This window comes from Enoplosus armatus, chromosome 4, assembly GCF_043641665.1.
Source record: "Enoplosus armatus isolate fEnoArm2 chromosome 4, fEnoArm2.hap1, whole genome shotgun sequence".
Classification (NCBI taxonomy): Eukaryota; Metazoa; Chordata; class Actinopteri; order Centrarchiformes; family Enoplosidae; genus Enoplosus; species Enoplosus armatus.
Window position 1 is genome coordinate 15,615,278 of NC_092183.1, and position 22,759 is coordinate 15,638,036.

The 22,759-nt window shown below is 41.3% G+C and overlaps 3 protein-coding genes across 3 annotated transcripts; 2 read left to right on the forward strand and 1 right to left on the reverse strand.

Moving 5' to 3' along the window:
- The first annotated feature begins 193 nt into the window (after positions 1-193).
- Positions 194-4,883, forward strand: LOC139284329 (arrestin domain-containing protein 3-like). Its single transcript, XM_070904561.1, has 6 exons — positions 194-484; positions 572-632; positions 714-861; positions 969-1,065; positions 2,545-2,801; positions 3,395-4,883. The coding sequence occupies exons 1-6, from the start codon at positions 226-228 to the stop codon at positions 3,659-3,661; spliced, it is 1,089 nt and encodes a 362-aa protein (XP_070760662.1). The 5' UTR covers positions 194-225; the 3' UTR covers positions 3,662-4,883.
- A 1,921-nt stretch (positions 4,884-6,804) lies between these two features.
- Positions 6,805-8,898, forward strand: LOC139284769 (arrestin domain-containing protein 3-like). Its single transcript, XM_070905143.1, has 6 exons — positions 6,805-7,063; positions 7,198-7,258; positions 7,377-7,548; positions 7,727-7,814; positions 7,899-8,155; positions 8,770-8,898. Exons 1-6 carry the CDS (start codon positions 6,805-6,807, stop codon positions 8,896-8,898), a joined length of 966 nt encoding a protein of 321 aa, XP_070761244.1.
- Positions 8,899-12,675: 3,777 nt separating this feature from the next.
- Positions 12,676-14,703, reverse strand: LOC139283795 (piggyBac transposable element-derived protein 4-like). Its single transcript, XM_070903833.1, has one exon. It carries the CDS (start codon positions 14,701-14,703, stop codon positions 12,676-12,678), a length of 2,028 nt encoding a protein of 675 aa, XP_070759934.1.
- Between the last annotated feature and the right edge of the window lie 8,056 nt (positions 14,704-22,759).

Here is a 22,759-nt window from a genome sequence, read left to right on the forward strand (position 1 = left end):
CATTTTTTTAGTAAACTGCTGGGTTTGCAGGGCTGAATGCTTTTTCCAGTCACTGTGTGTGCACATGCGTGGGCAGAGGTAAGAAAAAAACAGGTTCAACAAGATTTGCATGCCTGAGATCAGATATAAACAGTGTCGAGCAGCAGTTCAGGGTTTACAAGGCTTGAGTTTCTTCTTGGTTTCACAGGAGATTTTGATTTACCACTGTTTATTTCTCTGTGGAAAATGACCATCAAAAATTTCTCCATCGAATATGACGCCATCAACAGCAAAAACACCTTCACAAATGGAGATACCATTAATGGAAGAATCATTGTGGAGGTTTCTAAGGAAACTAGAATCCAATCGCTTATTTTTATAGCAAAAGGAAAAGCTCGGGTTTGCTGGCATGAACATTATGGTCAACATCATCATCATGTGTACTGGGCTAATGAGAAATATTATGATGTCAAACATCATATCTTGAGAGAGGCAAGACAAGATGGTAATGTATTGTATCTAATGCAATGACTTTTAGATAATGAGCCATCATTAATATACTGTATAAAGACTTTAAGTCATTCTTTTCCAGGCACTGAAGTCATTGGTAAAGGAAGACATGTATTTCCTTTTTCCTTCAAGATTCCTGACAGGTGCCTATTCTTTACTTAATCTTTATTTTAGATTGATGTTTTACTTCATTTATATTAATTCTTTGTTGTTGTCCTTCACAGAAAAATCCCATCATCTTTCAAAGACTGCATAGGCAAAGTGGTTCACAATTTGAAGGCAGAGCTTAAACAATCAATGAAGCTGACGAAAAAGGCCAAAACCCACTTCACATTTGTGTCCAAAGCAGACATGGACATTCCTGCACTCATGGTAAGAAATCATTCATCTTTAAAAATTCAGCCACTTATTAATGAGTGTTGTGTAAGCAGAGGAGACACGTATCTAACTGTGTTAATCGAAGGCATCTGTTCTTTTAGGAACCTCAGTATGGTTGCAAAGATAAATCTGTAAAAGTTTTTGGCTCTGGAAACGTTTCAATGGATGTTCACACCAAGAGGATGGGATACAAGCAAGGTAATAATCTAGTCTGGTAGAGGTAGTCCTGCACCTGAAGGATTTGGATTCACTGCCTTTCAATAACTGGACACATCTCGCTCATTTCATCAAACTCCTTGGTAACACTTTACTCGTCCCTAACCTGTCACTGCTACTTAACCTATTTGAAAATAAGGAACCTGTGTAACCTATCCACTGAGTGCCATGTAGAAATGTTTTTGTTAGTTCTACCAGAGACCACTTGCTGAACTAGGTCTTGAGAATGACTTGCTGGCAGAAATGAACCTCATTCCTTGACACTGCAGCAGGTCCATATACTTCAAAATGCAAGGCCGCTCTCTCCATCTTAACACAACTGATTAGTGTATGAGCTGTGTGTACATTGTGATAGGAAGATAGCATTGCAACTACAACCATCCTTCCTCCAACAGCTATAGAAAGACAACTAGATAACCAGCCACTGTGCACTGGACTTGCTGGGAACTTGGTACATAAGGGTACATAACAATGCACAGAGGGTGGAAGGTGTGGGGGAGGGTCAATACAAGTCCAACAACAAATATTTGTTGGTACAATGCTAAAAGGTAAACAAGGTTCTTCTTCTCATGGGCATCTTCCGATCTGATCGAAGGCCTATATGATTGGTTGCCGCAGCGTGACGTCGGGTTGCATTTCTCCAAAAGTCTGAATGCTGCCTTAGTGCACTCAAATAGGTTGAACCAATCGTGGCCCAGCCATAGGAAGGAGGTTGTATCCACCACCTTAAATCACTGGAACATACAAATCAGTACTGGGGGGGTTAGTCTACATAAATAACCAAGTAGGCAGATGAGAAATTTTGTTAATAAACCTCCTTATTCTTTTGCCTCAGTAGAAACAGGGATGAAGAAGACAGTCGATGCTAATCTTCAGTTAGTGTAATGTGTTGGTTTCTTACATAAACCTGTCCACTCATGCAGAGCTGATGTTGACGAAGATGGACTTTCAGGGACTCACGCCACTTTGTATGGAACAGAGGGAGGCATTGTGGCTGTTTTTCAGTTTGTGGGTTTACTATTAAAGCTGGAGGGCGAAACAGGACATGACAGATTGAGTGGCATCAGACGACACTGTGTATTTTTGGTTTTAATGAATTTAATGTTCAGTTTAGCTTTAGACTGGGTCTATTTGCGAGTGCTCACCTTAGATCATGGCATATAGTAACATATCCTGTCTATTGACTAATAGTAGTTTCACAATGAATGCCCCTTATTGAGTTACATATTTTGTGATTGGCCTTGTTTTCATTACAGAGAAGATGCAGGCTCATTAAGAACTTACCGGCAGCTAAAAATCTTGCGTCTGCTGACCAACCAAAACTTTTTTCTCTTACTTTGGCCACTGGTCAACATAATGTTTATCATACAGAAACTCACTGTATACACATGATCCTGTTCCAGAACAGTCCTGAATGAATTACTGGGTTTAGAATTTGTTTTTCTTTTCTCCATTTTACAGGTGAAGCTCTCAAAGTCCAAGTTGAAATCAGCAATCACTCAACTCGTTCAGTGAAGCCCAAATTCATACTGTACGAGAAGAGGAGTTTCTTCGCCCAGGGTCGCAGGAGAGTTTGCACAAATGAGATCCTTAAGGAGAAGATTGAGGCTGTTGCAACATCTAGCAAAGAGTCTGTGACCAAGGTGATCACCATCCCCAGGGAACTACCTCCCTCCATCTTGAACTGCTCCATCATCAAGCTGGAGTACAGGCTGAAGGTAACCTGAATTATGTTATGATTTGTGGGATGTCCTGCATTAGCTCTTTCTGAGCCATTCTTTTGTTCGTGTGCTTGATCACTGTTTTGTTAGAATAGCTACTGATGGGAAGCCTGTGGGGCTTTTCTGACTTCCTGGTTTCATTGTTTAAAATGTCTTATTTGTACTGTAATGGAAAAGGGAGCATTTTCTTCATTGACTGTATAAAATAAAATAACCAAGCAAATATTGAATAACCTGAAGGCAGAGCACACACAAACATAACCAACACAGGAAATTCCAAACAGTAGTGAACTCAACAAACTCAGAAGAGAGAAAACCTACAGTAAAGAGGAGACCTCTAGTGACAAAACAAAGGTATAAGAAAAGTAAGAAAGCCCTGGTCACTTGAACTAGATTGATAGAAAAACATTCCAATTGTGAATATCAACATTAACCTGGAGACTTCGAACCCATCCCTCTTTCATCATTCAAGGTGTTTGCCAAAGGATTATTGGGCACAGGATGTAAATATTCGTGACTCTATGTAATACTGCATGATAAATCTGGTAATAAAAAGAAGAAAAAATAAAATCCAACAATGTTTTCCACAGATCCATCTGGATATCAAATGTGCCAGAGATCCAGAGATCAAACTCCCTATAGTCGTTCTACCTGCCTTCGAGGCTCCTGCTGTGACACAACCACCACCTTCTGCTGGCTTTGGATTTGAAGCATTTGGGAACCCAAACCAAACACCCTGGAGCACTGCACCACAACAACAACAAGCATCCCAAGCAGTGGCTCCCCCTCCTCCCTATGCAGCATATGCAACGTACCCCTCCTTTGCTGATTCTAGCAATAAGGGGACTGGACTGTAAATACCTGCCATGAAAGAGTACACCACCGATTTAGCATTGCACTGTCAGACTCATGATGGACAGTCAAAATCGATGCAGAAAATCTTTTTTATTCCATGCATTCTTCTTCCTTGTTAAAACCTGGTGCCGACATGACCCGACAGTTTGGTTGGAGATTCGGGTGGTAATGCAAATAGTAGTAATGTAGCCTCGAGCCGCTAGCCTCAAGCAGAGATGCAGAGCGGGCTGCAGATGTGTGGTACACTCACTTCTTTCCAACTCCACACCCTCAGATCAAACACAGCAGCATCCTGGCAGCAAGAAACATGAGGCTGAGCTTAACTATTAATGTCCATATAAAATAGTACATAAAGTATCTTGTAGTGTTCAATGTTAAATAATTATCAAATAAATCTCCACATGAATACATTTTGCAAAATATATAAATTAACCTGAAATTGTGGAATAATATAAGAAATATTCTTATTTTAATAGCCTATATTTACTTCTTTTTTTTTTAAGTATTTTTATTTCAAAATGTTTTCATGTTGTTACATGTCACTTTATGCCATAATGTATTTTCATGACAGTGATGTTTACTGATTCTAGCAAATAAAGTTAACAATCCAAAGCGGGCTACAGAGGTCTGGTAAGCTCACTTCCTTCTAACTCCACATCCCCAGATCTTTTTGCATTTTCAAACTTGTAGTCTTCAGCCCCAAGCAAAGTTATCAAGCAGCTCCATCTGGAGCCACAAAAGTCATTAACTTTTCAGAATAAAATGGATGATTCCTAATCATTGCGGTGGTAATGTGGATCAAATTTTCTGTGTATGCAGATATATCTTACCTTAAAACGCCACACTCTAGTGGCTTAAATGAAGAATTAGATATGACCTGTTTTCTATGACTTTATCTTATTGTCTTTTTTATACTAGTGGGGCACATTCCCAGTGTACAAGCTAACATTTGTATGTGTATATATATATCAATGTGAGAATGTGTCAATACTATGGAATTCTATTATTCTAATGTGTTTGTAATGACTTGACATGCTGGCAATTGGCTTCACCAATCAAGCCCTAGATCAATGACTAGGTGCATCTGTAGAGTAACTCACATATTTTGCATATACATTTTGCTCTGAGGAAAGTCAAACATGGACTGAAACATTTGCACTTTTGCACATTGTTTCACTGTCTGGTCAGTCCTGCAATGTATCAAATAAAAGTATTTAAAATCCAGAGTCTATTATTTCCTTTCCTGCTCTCTGTGTGCGAGTCCCCCCTTGCTGCACTGTAACTCCTTCCCTGACTACCACACCACAGAAGAAGACAAACAAAGGACAGTTTTTAAGGTGCACCCGCAGATTTTTTTGTATTTTCAAACGTGTAGTCTTCCCTCCGGAGCCACAAAAGTTATTAACTTTTCAGTGTGTAGAACATACACTGCAAACCTTGTCTGTCAGTGTAAAATGTTTACTTACAGTTCTGCAGAGGCATGAAGTCCAGCAATTGCCTCCAAGTATTGTTGTCCATGGTTGTGTTTGTTTGTAATATTTGCAGCTGTTCTGCTGGTTCTAACAATAGTGACCATATGATGTTCAGTTCCTGAACATAGTGTGTGTCATGTTGATGCCAAATTTTGTTCAAAGGTACAAAGGTTCATAACATCTTAGTATTTTATATGCAGTATGTCAGTAGAACGTCATTTTAAGGTTTCTTCTTTGTATTTTCTTTGTATCAATGGATGAATTAGAGATGTTTAAAGATGTTTAGAGATGTGTAAATGTATACATTTTTTAAAATTTATATATTTTATATTTCAGTAACTAGAACCACTTTATTTCTTTTTATATAGTATAATAAGTGATAATCAAAGTGATGTGGCTGCATATTTATACCAGTATAAATTTGCATTTGAACAGTAAATATGCTTAAACTATTTTATGTTTCAATTCATAATTCAATTTTATTGGTGTAAGAGTAGAAATTCAACAAACCGACAGGGAAATTGAAATGTTGTAAATATATTCAGATGCTTCTGTGTGTGTTTGGTAACAATTTGGATCTGTTTTGCAGTTTCTTGGACCACTGATAGAGCTAATAATCTTATTGTTACTCTCAACCATCTACATGTCAACTCACTTACAGTAATGAAGTCTGAAATCATGTTTTAAGAAAAGATCCTAGCCTGCATCATCTCCTTGCAAACAGACTGTCACCGAGGTGATCACCATCCCCTAGAGAACAACTGCTCTCATCTTGAACATCTCCATCATCAAGCTGGAGTATAAGCTAAAGATAAACAGCACTATGTTATAGTCAACAAAAAGATTGTGGAACGTGTACTGACTCTGAATCTGTGAGCACTACCCCTTTAAAGCAGATGCAATTTCATTTTACTTGTTGAATAAGTTGTTCTCGATGTTTCCTGAAATAAAACTGACATAAATCTGTTTTTATTCTTTTATTCATGCCAAACTACCCTCTGGAAAATATGCTCTAAATATTCCTGTGCATTTCCTCAATGCGCACATATTAAGGATGCTAAATCATCAATATTGTAATCCTGCTAATTGAAAGTTCTGTATTGTTCCCCTAATTTACATTAACCGTATATTATTTAATCTGAGTTAGGAGCTTGTTCTCATTGTTGATTCAACTCTGTTTTGAAAGGTATTGACATATAATGCTGTCAGAGAACAAAGAATCAGAAGGAATGCCATCATTTTGTAAACATAATGTTATTGATAGAGTATGCACATTATGCTGTGCTGTGACATTGCTTTCAATAGTATTCACTGAAGAATAACAATGAATTTGCACATATTGCACACTGCTGAAACCTTTTGTCTTCATAATGTCACTCAATATATTTGTCCTAATTTAGCCTGCAAGCTAGAGTTACCTAAGTGAACGTGACACCTGCAGCTCTTGATCACGTGATCATGTCACAGATACAGGTTCTGGAGAAGTCCACTGCCACAGTGCGTATGCCAGCCTTGCCTGATCATTGTTCATCAATGTAAGGCCCCACTTCAAGCCGCCGTGGATCAATTAGAACCGGCTTCCGGTAAAATAGGATGTATTTTGCACAACAGGAGGATCTTCTTTGTGCTTTCTCTCCACAGCCTTTGGGAAGGTTATTTGATGTCGTCTTATCATGACTGTAAAGCATCTCTCGGTGGAGTGCAACAAGGCGAATGAACGAGGCACCTTCTCTCCTGGGGACACCCTTTCAGGAAGGGTGATGGTGGTGACCAGCAAGGAAACTAAAGTGCAGCGTTTTTTGGTCAAAGCCAAAGGAAAAGCTAAGGTGACGTGGTATGAACAAGAAGGGCGAGCCACAGGGGTTCACAGCCACAAGAAGAAATACTTTGATTTTGAACACATTATTCTTCAGGATAAAAACAAAGGAGATGGTTAGTATTGTCTCTCTCTTGTGCCAAAAAAGAAAGAAAGAAAGAGCTTAAAACTTTTGAATTGATGCATGTTTTATAGTCTGTAAACAAATTGTTGAGATACATTTTAACAAAGAAACATTTCTTTTTATAAGGTTCAGAAATCATCGGCCCCGGGAGAAACGTGTATCCATTCACCTTTGTGATTCCAAATACGTGCGTGTGCTAATCTAACCTAACTCTTTACAAGGAATTTATATTTATCATAAACACTTCCTTACCAGCTGGTGAAATGAAATAATTTCCCTTATTTATTTGGATTGTTTCCTTACAGAGATATGCCATCATCGTATGAGGGGAAATGGGGCAAAATTACATATAGTTTGCGAGCACAGCTGACTCAGTCAATCTGGCTTGTCCACAAAACCAAGATTGTGTTCCCTTTTCTGACCAAGTCTGAGTTCCCCTTTGCCTCCAAATCAGAAATGATCATCATCGGACTTAAGGTATGGAATGGATTTTCCTTTTTACTTGAGTTTTCTTTTAGTTTCCTCTTAATTTTGTAATAGCTTAACTCAGTCAACAGTATCAAACATTAAAAGAATCACCTATGCAGCTAATGCCGACTTAACTTGCTATTTAGAGATTCAGCTTCCTGATGGCTTATGTCGTTTTTTTTGGTAGGAGCAACAATATGCGACCAGGATTTCATTTTATGGCTCTGAAAAGGTTACTATGAATGTTACCTCAGAAAAAATGGGAGTAAAGCAAGGTATACATATTTCTCTAAGAATATCTTTTCTCTGAATGGCCTTAACTGCAACATTTATAATGTTTTTCTCTTAAATATAAACAGGTGAGGCAATGGGAATCTCTATAGAAGTACTCAATGACTCAGGACGCACAGTGACACCCAAATTCTGCCTGTGTGAGAAGCAGACCTTTGCTGCTCAGTCAAAGAGGATAGTAAACACAAACGACATCCTGTTTGGGACAGGAGACTCTGTTCCAGCTGAGACCAGTCGGACTATAACCAAAGTTCTGAGTATCCCTCCACTGCTCCCCCCTACCTTCTTCAACTGCTGCATGATGAAGCTCGAATACAGACTCAAGGTGCTTATATTGGGTTCACAAATACAGCATGATGGGATTAATTCATTTTAAAGTAAAGCGATGACAGTCGATGCAAAGTGAGAAACTCCTTTTGACTTCAGGGTCACTTTAAGATGTCATTGCTGATTGACTTTTTGATAAAATACACTAGGCTTGGATATAGGGTGGCTGCAAAAACTCATCTGTGCAAGATTTTATGTCAAGCTGAAAAGGAGTGTGCATGATGACAACAGCACCACATGGTGGCTGTATGATGGGAAGAGCCAGAGAGAGAAGGAGGGGTTAAAGGGGACAGCCCTCACCGCTCCTCTACAGGGTACATGTAGGAAAAAGTGTCACATTACAGCCCAACCTGTTCTGACCTGCCATCAGCTTAAGAAGGTTCAGGTCAGTATTTTCAGTAAACAGTGGTGTAGTGGCAGAGAGCCAGAGCCAAGAAATCCAACTGTACTATGAAAAGTGGGGAAGAAGATTTCAATGAGTGAAAATGTTGTATCATTAGCATGCTTTTTACAGAATTATTATGTAAACTTAGTGATGGAAATTATTTTTCACCTATATTTGGTATGCATGAGCTAAAAACAGTAGTAAAAGTCACATTTCTTTGGTTACAGGTCACTCTTGATGTCCCTCTGGCAAGAGACCCAGAGATCAAACTTCCTCTGGTCATCCTGTTGGGTTCACCAAAACCACATGAACAAAAACCAAAGAGATCCATCTGGTTCAGAAAGCTTCCTGGTTAAAAAGGAGCCAGTGTTCATTGTAGCTACTTTTAAATAAGTGGAAGTTTCCTCTGGAAGTTCAAACTACCTCAAGTGCCTGATAATTTCCTCACTGTATGTTCTCTTGTCCAGTAGATGGAGATGTGTCTCTAAGTAGTCTACCAGTAACAGTGTGTTCATTTGAATGTATGTATTTAAATCCAAATATTCAGATCTTTTACTTAAGTAAATGTACCAATACTAAAAATGCTCCATTCCAAGTAAAAGTACTGCATTTAAAATTTTACTCAAGTATATGTACTTAAATTATCAAAAGCAAAAGTACTCAGTCTTGAAAAATAGCTTCTGTGACTGACATATTATCTTCTATTACATTATTAAATTGTTAATACTGACGCATCAATGCACATAGCATTATACTGTCGTAGTTTTAACTACTTTATACAGTAGTTTGGGCTGGTGGGTAAGGGTCACAAGATAAAGCTAAGGAGTCATGAGATGATTAATGGGGAAGGGAAAGAAGAAAAAAACAAACTTCTGCTACACAAATCTGTTTTCATTTTTGGGAATATTCTCTAGTCTTTGTTTCTTTTATAAAATATTAAAGAATTTTAGATCTTTGAGCCTCAAACAGTTATTTAAATGAAAACATATGAGACGTTTAGAGGGGAAGTGTCTCGTTGGTGGAACTGCTAACAACTCAGAGACATGAAACACGACAGGCAGCCCCAACTAGACACTGCCTTTTGAAAAGGGTCACAAGCCAAAAAGCTTTGGGCACTTCTGGTTTAATCTTTAACCATGCTTTCTATTTTATAAGTGTTTTTTTAATGTAAAAACTCTTTCTGAAAGGTAACTAGTAACTAAACATGTCAAACATAGTGAAGTAAAAAGTACAGTATAACCCTCTGAATTGTTGTGGAGTAGAAGTGTAAAGTAGCATAAAATGAAAAAGTAAAGGTGTAAACGTGTTAAGGTGAAGAAAGGCCTTTTCTCTATGAGATCCTAATTCATTAGATATGATATATTTAAATTTAGGAAGTCATTCATCGTCTCCTCACAATTGTGGCTGTTGGGAATGAACATTCATACATCACAGCAGAGAGACAAACAAGGAACCAGTAAGAGCTGAGGATTAGACGTTTGGGGATTCTCACGCTCATCCTTGTTCATGGACTCAATTTGCAACACAGGAAAGAATTGAACAAAGGCACATTCATGGTTCTAACAGTACATGTGTTACCCAACCAGTGGTTCTTAAGTGAAACCAGGCCCATGTTCTTGACAGAGACTCAGAGATCTCTCCCTTCCCAGGAGGGGAAACATGTTGAGAGCTGAGCATTTTATGGTTGGGATCCATCCTGGAAACATTAGATCTGGCTATTGTGACACCACATACAGCACACCCACCCACCCAGAGACAGACAGACAGAAAGAGAGAGAGCAGTGTTTGGTTCTGACGCACCAATAGGGCCTCACGATTTCACATTCAGCCCACAAAACAGAGAAGAAAATTGACAATGTTCTACTCTCAACATTAATAATACAAAAGCACAAGAGTGACCAGCACAGGCTTTCAGGTTGCATTTTTCTGGTGTACATGTCCTCTGCGCTGCTATTGTGGGAATTGAAAAATTAAACTCATATTTCAGCTGCTGCAATTGACCTGTCATCATGTGTCACTTGAACCTGTTAGAAAACATATTAATATTTGAGTGGAAACACATAAAATGTAATTCGAATGATATCCCGAAAATGCCTGAAAACAGCTTTTAATGTACCAATTACTGTAAGTAACTGCAACAACTTTTGTATAATGACTATGTGGATAGAGGACATAACTCTAAATGTTGGAGAAATGAAAAAGTACAGGGTCTAAATGATTGAATAGAAGAGAACATAAATGTGTGTGGTTTTATGTAGCACAGTACACAGTGCAGATTTAGCAAATTCTGCCTCCTACACCTGCATGAAGATATCTGCAAAGTAGCAGTGTAGTTCATGGTCTTCAATAAAATAAAATGGAAAGTTTCCGTATGGTTTGGTATGATGCAGAACACAGTGTGACACATTCCTCTAATCCATGAATCCTACACCTGCATGAAGACGTCTCCAGAACAGCAGTTTCATGTCATTCAGTTCGTTTTTTTGGCAGCAGTCTTGGTCTTGGCTGTGCTGTAGCAAAGCCTGCCTGGTAACCAGTCTGGCTCCGTGTACAGTGTGCAGGCTGTCAACCAGCCAGCCCCCGACACACACACACACACACACACACACACACACACACCACAGCCTTGCCTGGTTTTGGAGAAGGGGTAGGGAGGTGTGGCCTCTGGCACCTCCCACCTCCATAGCCAGAGCGAGTACCATGACAACCATGCGGGCCTGCTGGCGACTCCCTGTCTTCATCGGCCACGGTTGCCATGGTAACTCCCCAAAGGGGCTCCCGCAGATCAGCGGGATGGCCGTCCAGTTGACTAACCCTCTCCCAGCTGGGGAACGGCTGAGGGAGAGCAAGAGAGAGCGAAGTGAAGGGGAAGGGAGGGTGTGTGCGTGTGTGTGATGTGTGTGTGTGAATGTGTAGGATGGCACAGCAGAGCCTGAGGAGGGAAAGAGAGAGAGAGAGAGAGAGAGACACAGTGTGCTACAGAAGGAGAGCGAGGAAGGAGAGAGACCTCAGTAGGGGACACAGGAGACGGCTAGTCTGACCTGCTGAGGCGGCCGATCTCTGCCTACATGCAGCCTTGAGCTTGCTAACCTGATAACAGCGCGGACAGGAAAGCTTTGACCAAAATATACAACACTATGTTCAGCACTAGTCCCAAATATTTCTTAATCCAATTGTCCTCCTCTCTTGGGATTGCAGGGCCAGCTTTAATCCAGCACACCATCATTTAGCTAATTGTGTACAAGCTGATTTACATGATTCAAATGAACGTCCTCACTCTTTCATCTTACTCTAGCCAATTCAAGACATGAAGACTCTTCTCCCAGAAAGTGTGTTTCTGCCATCTTTCTTCCGTTTTCCAATCATGTCAGTAACAAGTACCACTTTTTGGGTTTGGACCCAGCGTAATAGAGCCACAGATGGCTCTGTGTCTGTAGTGCGGTTGGAGAAAGAAATGGCATCACTAGGTCCGTTGGCTGGAGAGCACTGAGGGGCTTTTTCTACTCTCTAATTGCTCCAAGCTGTGTCCCCTTGAAGGCCCAGAGACACACAGATTTTCATGTGTGTGAAGAAACAGGAGCAACCAAAGCTGAACCTATTTCAAACCAGTGTCGACTCATTTCATGCTCAGATTCTATTAACATTGCTTTTCCTCTTTAATATTAACTATGTCCATGCTTTAATACCACATAAAGAAACAGGTGATTCGGTTAAGTACATCATAATGAAGTTTTTATTTTGGAAAAGGAGAGAGATAAACTTCCCATAGTAAACATTTTCTGATCTCTTGTAAGTGCAGAAAAGTTTGATTTCTTCTTTTTCATATAAAATCCTTCTCATTATTTTAAACGTATAAAAAAGTGACACAAGGCAATTCTGTCAGTGTTACAGAAGGCAAGTTGCCAAAACATTCTATACTAATTCAAATAACCTACAGTTTCTCAGTTTATTTTCTATATTATACGTGCAATAATACTTCTATCCTAAAACTAGCTCTACATAAAGTGTGTGACTATATTGTGCACTTGTAGTGGTAACCTTTGGAATTACAAATAGTTTTACTGTTTAAAAAAATCCCTTGACACAAGTTGTTTGATTACACAAAGGATATAAAAACAAAAATCAGTTCAATTTTATTTATGAAACTCAGAGAAGCATCCTCCCCTGCATAGGTGGACATTGCATATCTTGCAGCCGAACACACTTTCATGTCGCAGTCCCTTGTTGGTGCAGTTCCTGCAGCGGCGAGAGCGCTCTGACATGCGCTCCAGGCGGTGTCCGTACTCTATGGGTGAATCTGCGTGTCTCTTGCGTGCTGCCCGCTCCATGCCCCTTGCCCCTTGGTAGTCTCCAATCAGCTGCTGCGCCAGGCGCACCCGGAAGTGGCGCTGGGTGAACTGCTTGCCGTTGAAACCTGCCGGTGGCGTGCCCCCCCGGCTCTCCCTCAGGATGATGTAGGCGTTGACGATGCACAGATTGACGTAGAACCACAGGAAGAAGCGCCACCACTTCTTACATGGCCTGCCAACCTGGTAGCATTCCCTCAGCTGGTCGCACAGGTCAACACCCCTCATGTTCTCCTGGTACAGCAGCAGTGGCAGAGGTCGAGGTACACCGAAAGACAAACCTGAGCTCTCCATGCTGTCACTCTCACCCTCGCCGTCTGTCTCACGGTGATGCCGGCCTGGACTGATACCCACAATCCCTGGAGCAGAGTTGGTGGAGAGGCAGCTAACCACCTTAACATCCCGTGTCACCGTAGCAACCAGGTTGCCACGCTGGCACTGGTAGAACTCACCCTGGGACAGCTTTCCGACATTACGGGGGCGGAGGACCTCTGGGTAACCTTTGCGCCCCGGCTGTGTGGGCCCGCAGGCATAAAGTCCATCCCTCAGCAGCCGCTGGAGGAGGGGCACTGAGGTGAAGAAGCTGTCCATGAAGAGATGGTGGTATTGACCCTCCAGGCCACGCACTAGGGAGGTCACCACCCTGTTGCCCAGGGAGGCCGCTGCCTCGTCTTCACTGGGCTTGCCTACGTAGATCTTGGCCCGGTGGCAGTAGCCAGAGCGCGAGTCACACAGCATCCACACTGTCAGCCCTTTCCTCAGGGGCTTGGAGGGCATGTACTGGGTGGGGGAGAAACGTCCCTTCATGACAATGGCACACTTGTCTATGGTCAAACAGCGATTGGGCGTGTATGCGTCCCACATGGTGTTCTCCACCACATCAAGGAGAGGCCTGACTTTGAAGAGGCCATCATATCCACGCTCTCCACGCACAGGCTCAGACTCACGGTCACACAGCTGGAGATACTGGGTGAGCTTTTCAAAGCGCCTGGCTGTCATAGTTTTTTTAAAGCCTGCATTGCCTATGAAAATGTCACTGGCCCAGTACATGCCAGTGTCTGGAAGCTGATTGATGCCCATAAGTATGTTCAGACCTACATAAGCTTTCATCTCTCTGACATCTGTGGGGTGCCAGTGGGGGTCTGATTTTCCACTCCTCCTTTGCCGATAGAGGGCGTATTTGTTTGTTTGTTCTACCATGTGTTCAAAAAGAGAATCTGGGAAGAGTATCCGGAAATAGTCACGGGTGTCAGCATCGTCCCCCAGCGAGTGCTGAGGGCCGCTGACAGCGGCGAATGGTTCGATTGAAATTACCTGGTCAGGTTCGCCCCAGAAGTCGGGAGAAGTGCAGTCCTCGTCCAAGTCATCTTCAAAGCTGAAAAAACTCCTGCGCTCCTCCTCCTCCAGATCGGAGAAATCAATATCCGAATCGTTTGAGGTGGTATCAGAGCAGTTAGTGGAGGTAGAATAATAACAGTCCTCTGCGTACTCCTCCTCGTCGTGCTTGATCCCATTACTACCAGTGACTAGAATAATGTTGCAGCCTCCTCCTGCGATGAAGCTGGCCGCGTCTGCAGTCTCCGCCGCGGCTGCTGTGCTCGTGAATCCATTCTCCCCCTCGCCGCCGTCCTCCTCCTCCTCCCGCACTTCGTCTTCCTCGTCCGAGTCTGGCTTTCTGTAAGGAATTTCAAACCACTTCACATCGGCTGAAAGATTAAGCGGAGAGTCTTGACTGTCGCACACCGTGGTACTTTCTGTGTCCGCGCTAGTTTCCAAAATAGTAAAAAGCTCTCTCCCTTTTCTTGCCGTCGCCATGTCGGGGTATTAAAGTGCCCCTGCATGAGTCTTTTTATATAGATTTTTTCAACGTGGGAAAATAATCGCACAAACCGGTCATCCGAAATGAACTGATGTGCACTTAACCTCAGCCTCTTCTCAAAAACTTGCTGGTTCGTGGACCTATGCGGCGTCTATAAGCTTGATTCTCATTGTTTCCGCTCCTGGTTTTTCTGGGCTTTGTAGCGCAGTGTGGCCGCAGACGTCAGAAGCTGCATGCATGTCCTGCTTTGTAGGGCGTTTTGCGACTGCAGCTGGTGGGGTTGCTAGTTCGCTAGGCTGGCAGATGGCCGCTTGCTGTTCTAATGCCCGCTGGCATTCACCACTATCAATAAGCCGGATACCCATCTCTGAGGCCGCGGAGATACAGAAAGCACTGCGTAAAACCCAAACATCAAAATCATACACTGTCAATCAACTCTCAGTTGAACAGTTGGGGATGTGGAAACTTTCTAATAGCCACTGTACACTAGCTCACAAACTGTAAATGCTCTCGTTTCTCCCCAAATCTTAGATCTTGTTTATCTAAGTTTAAGTTTATTAGGGGTTTCATGTATGCATTCACAATAAAGGAAATGCGTAAAACACACATGATTAAAATAAAATGATGGATGTTTCCACATCACACAGGACTCCTTATTCTTCCGTTTGCTAAACAGACTGAACTCGGGCAGAGAGGCAGCTTGTTCATTCATAAACATGCTTCTTTGCTCTGACAGGTTCCTACATGAATCTGAAGCCCTATAGGCTATTGTGGAATTAGGGACCTCCCTCTATTTTCTGAATGTGGGCAGACACTCTTGTGTTTTACTCCAGGACTGAGGAAGAAGAGCTTTCCCTGATGAGATTGATTGATCCTCTTGCTGGTTGTGCCTGCAGGCATTTTCTATGCTACAGCCTGGTTTTAATTATTATGTTCTGTGTAAATACTCACAACAACAACTCCATTACATCGCCAGACACTTTTAAATGTGACATTTGCCCTCTGTAGCTGTGTTTATTATCATTAATCCCATTATGCACATTTCAGTATAACAATTTAGTTCTGCTTATGACCTGTAGTCATAGCTGTGTTTATTAATTAATGGCAGAATAAACAAGCCACCTATTATTCCCTGTCTTCATTATGCAGTGTTCTCCCTCAGGTGTAGCACCCCTCTGATAAGCAGAGGGAGCTCTAAATAGGCTAGTCTTTGTGATATGTGATGGGAGTGGATTGCCCTCTTCAAATACTGATCCAGAATGTGTTTGACATTTTCCTACCATCATACTTTGTCTATTGATTGATACAGTGTTATTAACCCTACACATCCAGCATATTCAGTCAGTTTCATTACAACAGAAGCCAGAAAAACGTAAAACAAGACCTTTGGGTTTGACTTAAAAACAACCAAACTCTGGTCATGGATTCCATGCTTGCTTGGGAGGAGACTAGTTAAGTCATGTCTTCTCATATGGGGGGATGGGCTGCAGGAAGGGTCCTTTCCAAATTCTTTTAGCTGTGGCCTGCGTCTAAATGGCTGGCTGAGCACTGGGTTGCTGCCCCAGGGCCGTGCAGCGGAGGCACAATTTATGCGTCCTTCCTCACTAGCTTATTGCACAGATTCTTGTTGTCTCAGTGGTATCATATTGCCTCTCGGAGCTACAGGCCTTATTGCTGTTTTTATCTGCAGAGAAGGCATTGGAGCTGCACGAGCAGTGTAGACTGGGAACCAGTATGTTGGAAAACAGTGGAAAATGAGGGAGGCTGTGGACCTCCGATATGCAGCCCAAAAATAGAAGTAAGGGAAAAAAATGGCTCACTCCAGCGTTTCCAGGCCCCTGGAGCAGAGTACTGCAGCAGACCCCTCAGAGACTCCCGCGGTGGGGTGGAGAGACGCCGACCAATGGGGGCTCAGGCGTTCAGTGTGTGTGTGTGTGTGTATCAGTGTGTGTGTGTGTGTCTGTGCGGCTAACTCAGCTCCTCCACAGCTCAGATCCTTTTCTCATGGATGAGTTCAGAGATGGTTTCTGTGTGTGTGTGTGTGTGTGTGTGTGTGTGTGTGCATCTGCCAGCATGTGAGCAAATGGTGCAACCACTGCAGCCCCTGCTGAAGACAGACCAACCCTTCTCTCTGTCATTCCCTGACACAGTGTATGCTGTGCGTATGTGTGTGTGTGTGCGTGTGTGAGTGTGTGTGTGTGTGTGTGTGTGTGTGTCGTTGAGAGCCTTATTAACAGTGATGTCTTCTTCCACTGCCAACGGCATCCTCAGTCTTAGCTGATGTGATTGGAATTGAGAAAGCAAATCATGAGCAGTGTGGTGGATTTGTTAGTAACTCGTCCACTCACATAAACAGAAGAGTAATCATAATCTCACATAACTGGTCAAACTGACTTCAGAGTATTATCTGAGTAAACTAATGTGGATTTTCAGGACTGAACTGCGACATGAACTGGTCTTGTTCTCTGTCTTGCTGTACATTTAGAGAATCCTATTACCCGCCCAAATAATCTATGTGATGTGTAATGCTGACCTTGAAAACCCCTCACCTGGTTGCCCCCTCCCTTTAGGCAACAGTGACACACTGCCCTCTTGTGGTGGTTAGAGGGAAGTAACTACTCATAAGCAAAGTTGGAGTAAATAAGGACGAAGTGTTTCTCTCTGTGGTGTGTATTTTACGCTCATTGTCAAAGTCTGATACTTTTATATTTAATGATAACAAAGAAGACCATGTTTGAGATCATCTATGCCATAAAGTATAGATGCCATTGTTTGCTGTTGTAAAAATCTAGTGCACACAGAGGCTAGCGATCTGCTCACCAGTGTTCTTGTTTGTTAATGTTAATTATACTAATAACTCAAAATGAATACGGTAATGATTATGAACATTTATTAAATGATAATAGAGAACAAACTGTGATTTAACAGTTATCTTTGTTCAAAAGCAGTCAGGCCATCTACAGTGTTTATCTGACTTGGATGTTACGACTTGCATATAAAAATAGAGCTATAAAAGCGAACAACCGAATGATATTTATACCCTGTATTAGAGATGAAGAAACACTTTGTGGTAGGCAACAGGTTTTGCTACAGAGCAAAAAAAAAAGCTGCCCATAGAACTTTATTTACTTTTTACCACTAGATGGAGATAGAAGACAGAAGACAGAGGGATGAGGAAAGAGTCTTCATTGTACTAAACATCATGTTATACACTTTTCAATTGTACAAAGTTCTCTTAACAGAGCCGTGGATTAAAACGTGTTAATGAGAGTGTGTCTCTGTGTCTCTGCCTCTCACACACTGACCTGAGGTCTGACTTGGCTCTTGGTTGTCAGACCATGTGTTCCTCATTACGCCCATAGTCCTGTAGTCCTGGACCAGGGCTGACAGACCTGGTCAGGGAGACCTTGGCTCTGGTCTTGGCACACTCTCAGGGCCTCTGCTTGTTCTGGTCTAAGCCAAATTCAATATGTGACGTATCCTAATTATTACAGCATATTTCAAAAGGACAGATTCTCTGTTCTGAGAAAGGGGAGGTAAGGTAGGTGAGTTTATTGTTGTGAAGAATGTAAGTATACAAGATAACACAGTGAAATGCCCCAGAATCTTTAACTATCCTGTATTGAGAGTCAGATGAGACCCGCTCTCTACATGCTTCTGCATCCTGTCAACACGTTTCATGACTTCATCAGTGTATAGACGTACATCTGAATTCCCATTATCACTGTTAACACATCTCTGTTTGATTCAGATGGCTATGTGCCACCTTGGAAGCAACCAGTCATCCTTTTTATTTACCCTGGAGAAAAATGAAGCTGCAAACAGCTGGTGATGAGGGAGGGAGAGAGATAATGGATGATATAGGCAGATTTAATTACACTAAGACATTTACAGAAAAGTCTAACTCCTAAATCAAACTGGCTAAAGGTTTTGCTGATGTTGCTTTCTGTTATTCTAGGTCTAAAAGCTGGTTTGAAGGCATTTTGAAAGAGAAAATCAAATGTCTTTGAAAATGTCTTTATCCTCAAAGCCACCTGTGCATTAATATAGACATCATGGTGTCTTTTAATAGATACTCATCTTATTAATAGGACAGAAAAGTAAGAGTCTGCAGACCCCAGTGCTGGAATGGTTCAATTTGAACTTCCCAGCAGATGATAATTGATTCATGAGTCATGAATTATTGTCCTGTGTGAAATGGCTTCCCCTGAGCAGGAAACTTTTAAAGGTTTTGAATGTTTCTAAGTTTCAAGAAGTGCTGTGTTACTTAGGGAAACCCATTTTGCCAGCTAGCTCTGGCACAGCATATGGGTGTTGTTACTGTTGTCATGTGACAGATTCCCACAATGACGCATCAAAGACCACAAAATATGGCACATTTGGGGATTGTGCAAAAGCGTTTTGTCTGCTACATGTAGAGAATGACCGGAACCCTTTTCAGACGGTAATAAACAAATGCAACAATTGTTTTGAAGAATGTGTCACTTATCCTCTAACATGTGTCAGTATTTCACGCCACCCTTTGTATGCATTCATGGGAAACTGAGCACGGCTATCAGTTTGAAACGTAATTAATGTTCTGCATGGGGGGACAGTTGATGCAGAGTGCTGATCATTGGCTTATCCCCTCCAGTTTAATGCTCTGCTGTGATTTTATTATTAACAATAAATCATCTCTTTGCGTCGGAGTCTCCCAGATTACAAGAACTGTTTACATGTTGCCTTTAATTAGATCCAAATGGCCTGGATGGGAAAAATATCAGCAAATGGATTGCGAGTGTTGTGCACGTTTATTTAGCAGTAAGTAACAAACAATGCATTCATTTAGCTGGCAGATGATTGTGACATGCATGGAAGATCCAGAGTGTGTTGTACTAACTTAACATCCAAGGATCATTCACAGTAGTTATTTACCAACAACTCTAAACAACACAAAGGCTATTGAAGAAGTGTCTGTAAACCCATAGCAACTACCTGTTTCTTTATAGAGTTGTTACATTTGTTTGTGCGTAAGCTCCGTGGGTTAATGTTTCCCTCCTGTGTTTCTCGTATATCAGCATCAAGTGTGGACACATGCTTTACTTAATGAGTTATGACTATGTGCAATCATTTAGATTTAACTGATTTCTGGGAAGTCTGGAAAAACACATTTCCCTCGAATGTCAAAGGTAGCACATTCACCTCAATGACAAATTCATTTTTCAACACTGGGCCTGCATGACGCACTCACTGTCCTACGTGAGACTGTTTCAAATCTTGTCTAACATTCATTCTTTTGCTCTTTGAAATGCTGCCGCAAGCCAAAATCTGACTTGTGGGAGCTTGACTGCTCTCATATATGGTTCTGTATCTAGCATGGACACTGCACTGGCAGGAACACATTGAATCACATCTATGCAAAATACTGTAAATTCAACATCTTGAAAAGGTCAGCAATGAGCAATGTTTGGCAATTCTTCCTGTTGTCACATTGTCTAATTCTCTTGAAAACCATTAGAATCACAGTTGTATCTTTGTTTTGCCTGATTTAGGGATCAGTATCACCAAATGCCAATGAGCAATTACATGATCTACGATGGGAAGCAAGAAGCTTCCAGGTCTGCTGCCTCATGCACATCCCAGTGTCAAAGAAAGTTATTGTGCAAGGAAGCTTGTAAGTTTCTCTTTCTCTCTTTGTGTCTCTCTTCTTCCTCTGGAGAGTAAATCAATGGATTTTGTAGTCCTGTTAATACTGCCCCCTCACGTCAGGGCAGTAGAGGAAGGAAGTGACCACATATGGACCTTATTACCATCCCTTGATGCGCACCTCAGGCCACAGAAGAAGGGGGTGCGTGGGGTGGTGCATGTGTGTGCGAGAGAGGGACACTCTACAAATGTCTGTAATCCTGGTAAAACTACTACCACTCTGCTACCACTCTTCTAAAGTCATAGCTCTAGGTACTTACCACTGTAACTGCTACCACCCATTGGTAAGTACCTAGTGTGACCACAGCTTCTATATTTGATGCTCAAAATATGTATTTTTTTTTAAATTGTGTTGTACTTGTGCTGTTCATGCAGCCTAAAACTGGATGGTTGTGAAGGATGCGATTTGAACAGGAAGGTCAACCTAATGACCAACCTTAAATCAAAAGGTTTATATTCACTTTTAAAGACTTCACTTCAGAAGACCAATCCCTTTAAATGTGAAATGACTAATGAACAGGCTTGTGAACCTGAACCTAAACATTGTCACGACTTCATCAAACAAAAAAGAAAAGGAAAATATTTCAAAGTGAGGAAACTAACATCTCTCTGCAAGTGTTTGGGTTGAACACAAACGATTTCCTGAGCTCTCTGTAAACCATAGGTGATTATTTTCACCAGTTATCACGAGTGCAAAGTTTTAAGAGAGAATAATGCATCTGCATGTGACACTGTTTGTTTCAAACTGTCAAGCAACACCTCCAAAAGAGACAAATGACAATATGAGGTCTATTTCATGTGTGTTTCTCAAGCTTTTCAAGTTCTTTCTAGGAAGTTACATTGTGACTTGTTGAACCAATGTGGTTGTTTCATATATTTTTATTTAAATCTTTAGTAATTTAGCTTTTTTCAGGGCTATAAAGAGTGGAAGAGGCTCAGTAGGTATCTACAACTACAGACAAAGAGGTGAACGGTGTTAGTCTTTCGATATATATGACTAAAGTAAAGGCACAGATTTGTTCCTTTACTGTTGCTGTTGTGGCGTCACAGAAAAGAGCAGGGAAGCCTGTTACGGCGAGACATCATCTCCCTCTCTCAGCCTGACTCATGTCTGAGAGACCAGGAGGGGACAGAGGAGCCTTTGTAGCACTCTCAGTTCCCACATCTGAAAAACTTGTCTCATCTGGGCAAAAATATTTTTCTCTTCACTTGAGCACATGCGGTATTAGCTGAATGCTGCTCCTAAATATTAAGTGTGGCCCTTATAGACACAAAAGATGGAGGGTTCTCTCTGATATCCAATCTGGAAATGACAAACTGTTGAATGTGAATTTCCTCATGTAGAGGCTAGCAACATACTGTATATCTCAAAGACCACTGTGACCCGTTGTGATCAAACATTTTGCTGTGGATTTTCCTCCTCACTCAGCAACTTCAACCTCTTTTTCGTCACTACATCGCATACCAGTCACACCCATGAACAGAAAGAAATTAATGGTGGTTTGGGGATTCAACTGAGCAACTGGAATAATAGACAAGAACAAATGAAATGAAATGTGGAGCTGAACTAATCTCTAAGTTCACCATCAGAGGGTTTGATGATGTATTGGATCATAATGTCTCCAAAGACACTGCTTTATCTGAGATCCCACAGTACAACCTAAATTTGTCTCAATACTGCTTATCTTGTGGGGCTTACGTAATGTGTATGACAGCTTGAATCAAAGTTATTTCAGTCTTCACTAGTGTTTCCTTATACGTACAACACAGGAAGCCTTTGTGAAGATTTCTTTTTTTTACTAGTGTTTTTTTCAGTGCTATTATCTTTGCTTTGTTTGCACCAGGATTTAAGACTGCAGGCGTCCTCAACATTGGATTTTCCACACAAACTTCACTTCTGTGTTGATGGCAGACTGACTTATAACCTTTACAGCTCATTGACAGTAATTATTTTGCAGTGGTGGAAAGTAACTAAGTACATTTACTCAAGTACTCTACTTAAGTACAATTCTGAGGTATGTGTAGTATTTCCATTTAATACCACTTTATACTTCTACTCTACTACATTTCATTGGCAAATATTGTACTTTTTATTCCACTACATTTATCTGTGTAGTTACTGGTTACTTTTCAGATTCAGATTTTACATACAAACCATACAATTATATTCAAGACACTGTTAACTATTAAACCAGTGGCTCCCGACCTTTTCGGCCCCTTTCAAAAAACAGTGTCTCTTTGGGCCCCTTATGATTTCAGATGACTATGAGTTTCATTTCATTGGGAAACTAGATATTTCCCTTCTTCGCTTCTAATATTGTTTCATTTAAAAATCTGTTCAAAGACCAAAAAGGTAAAATCATCCAA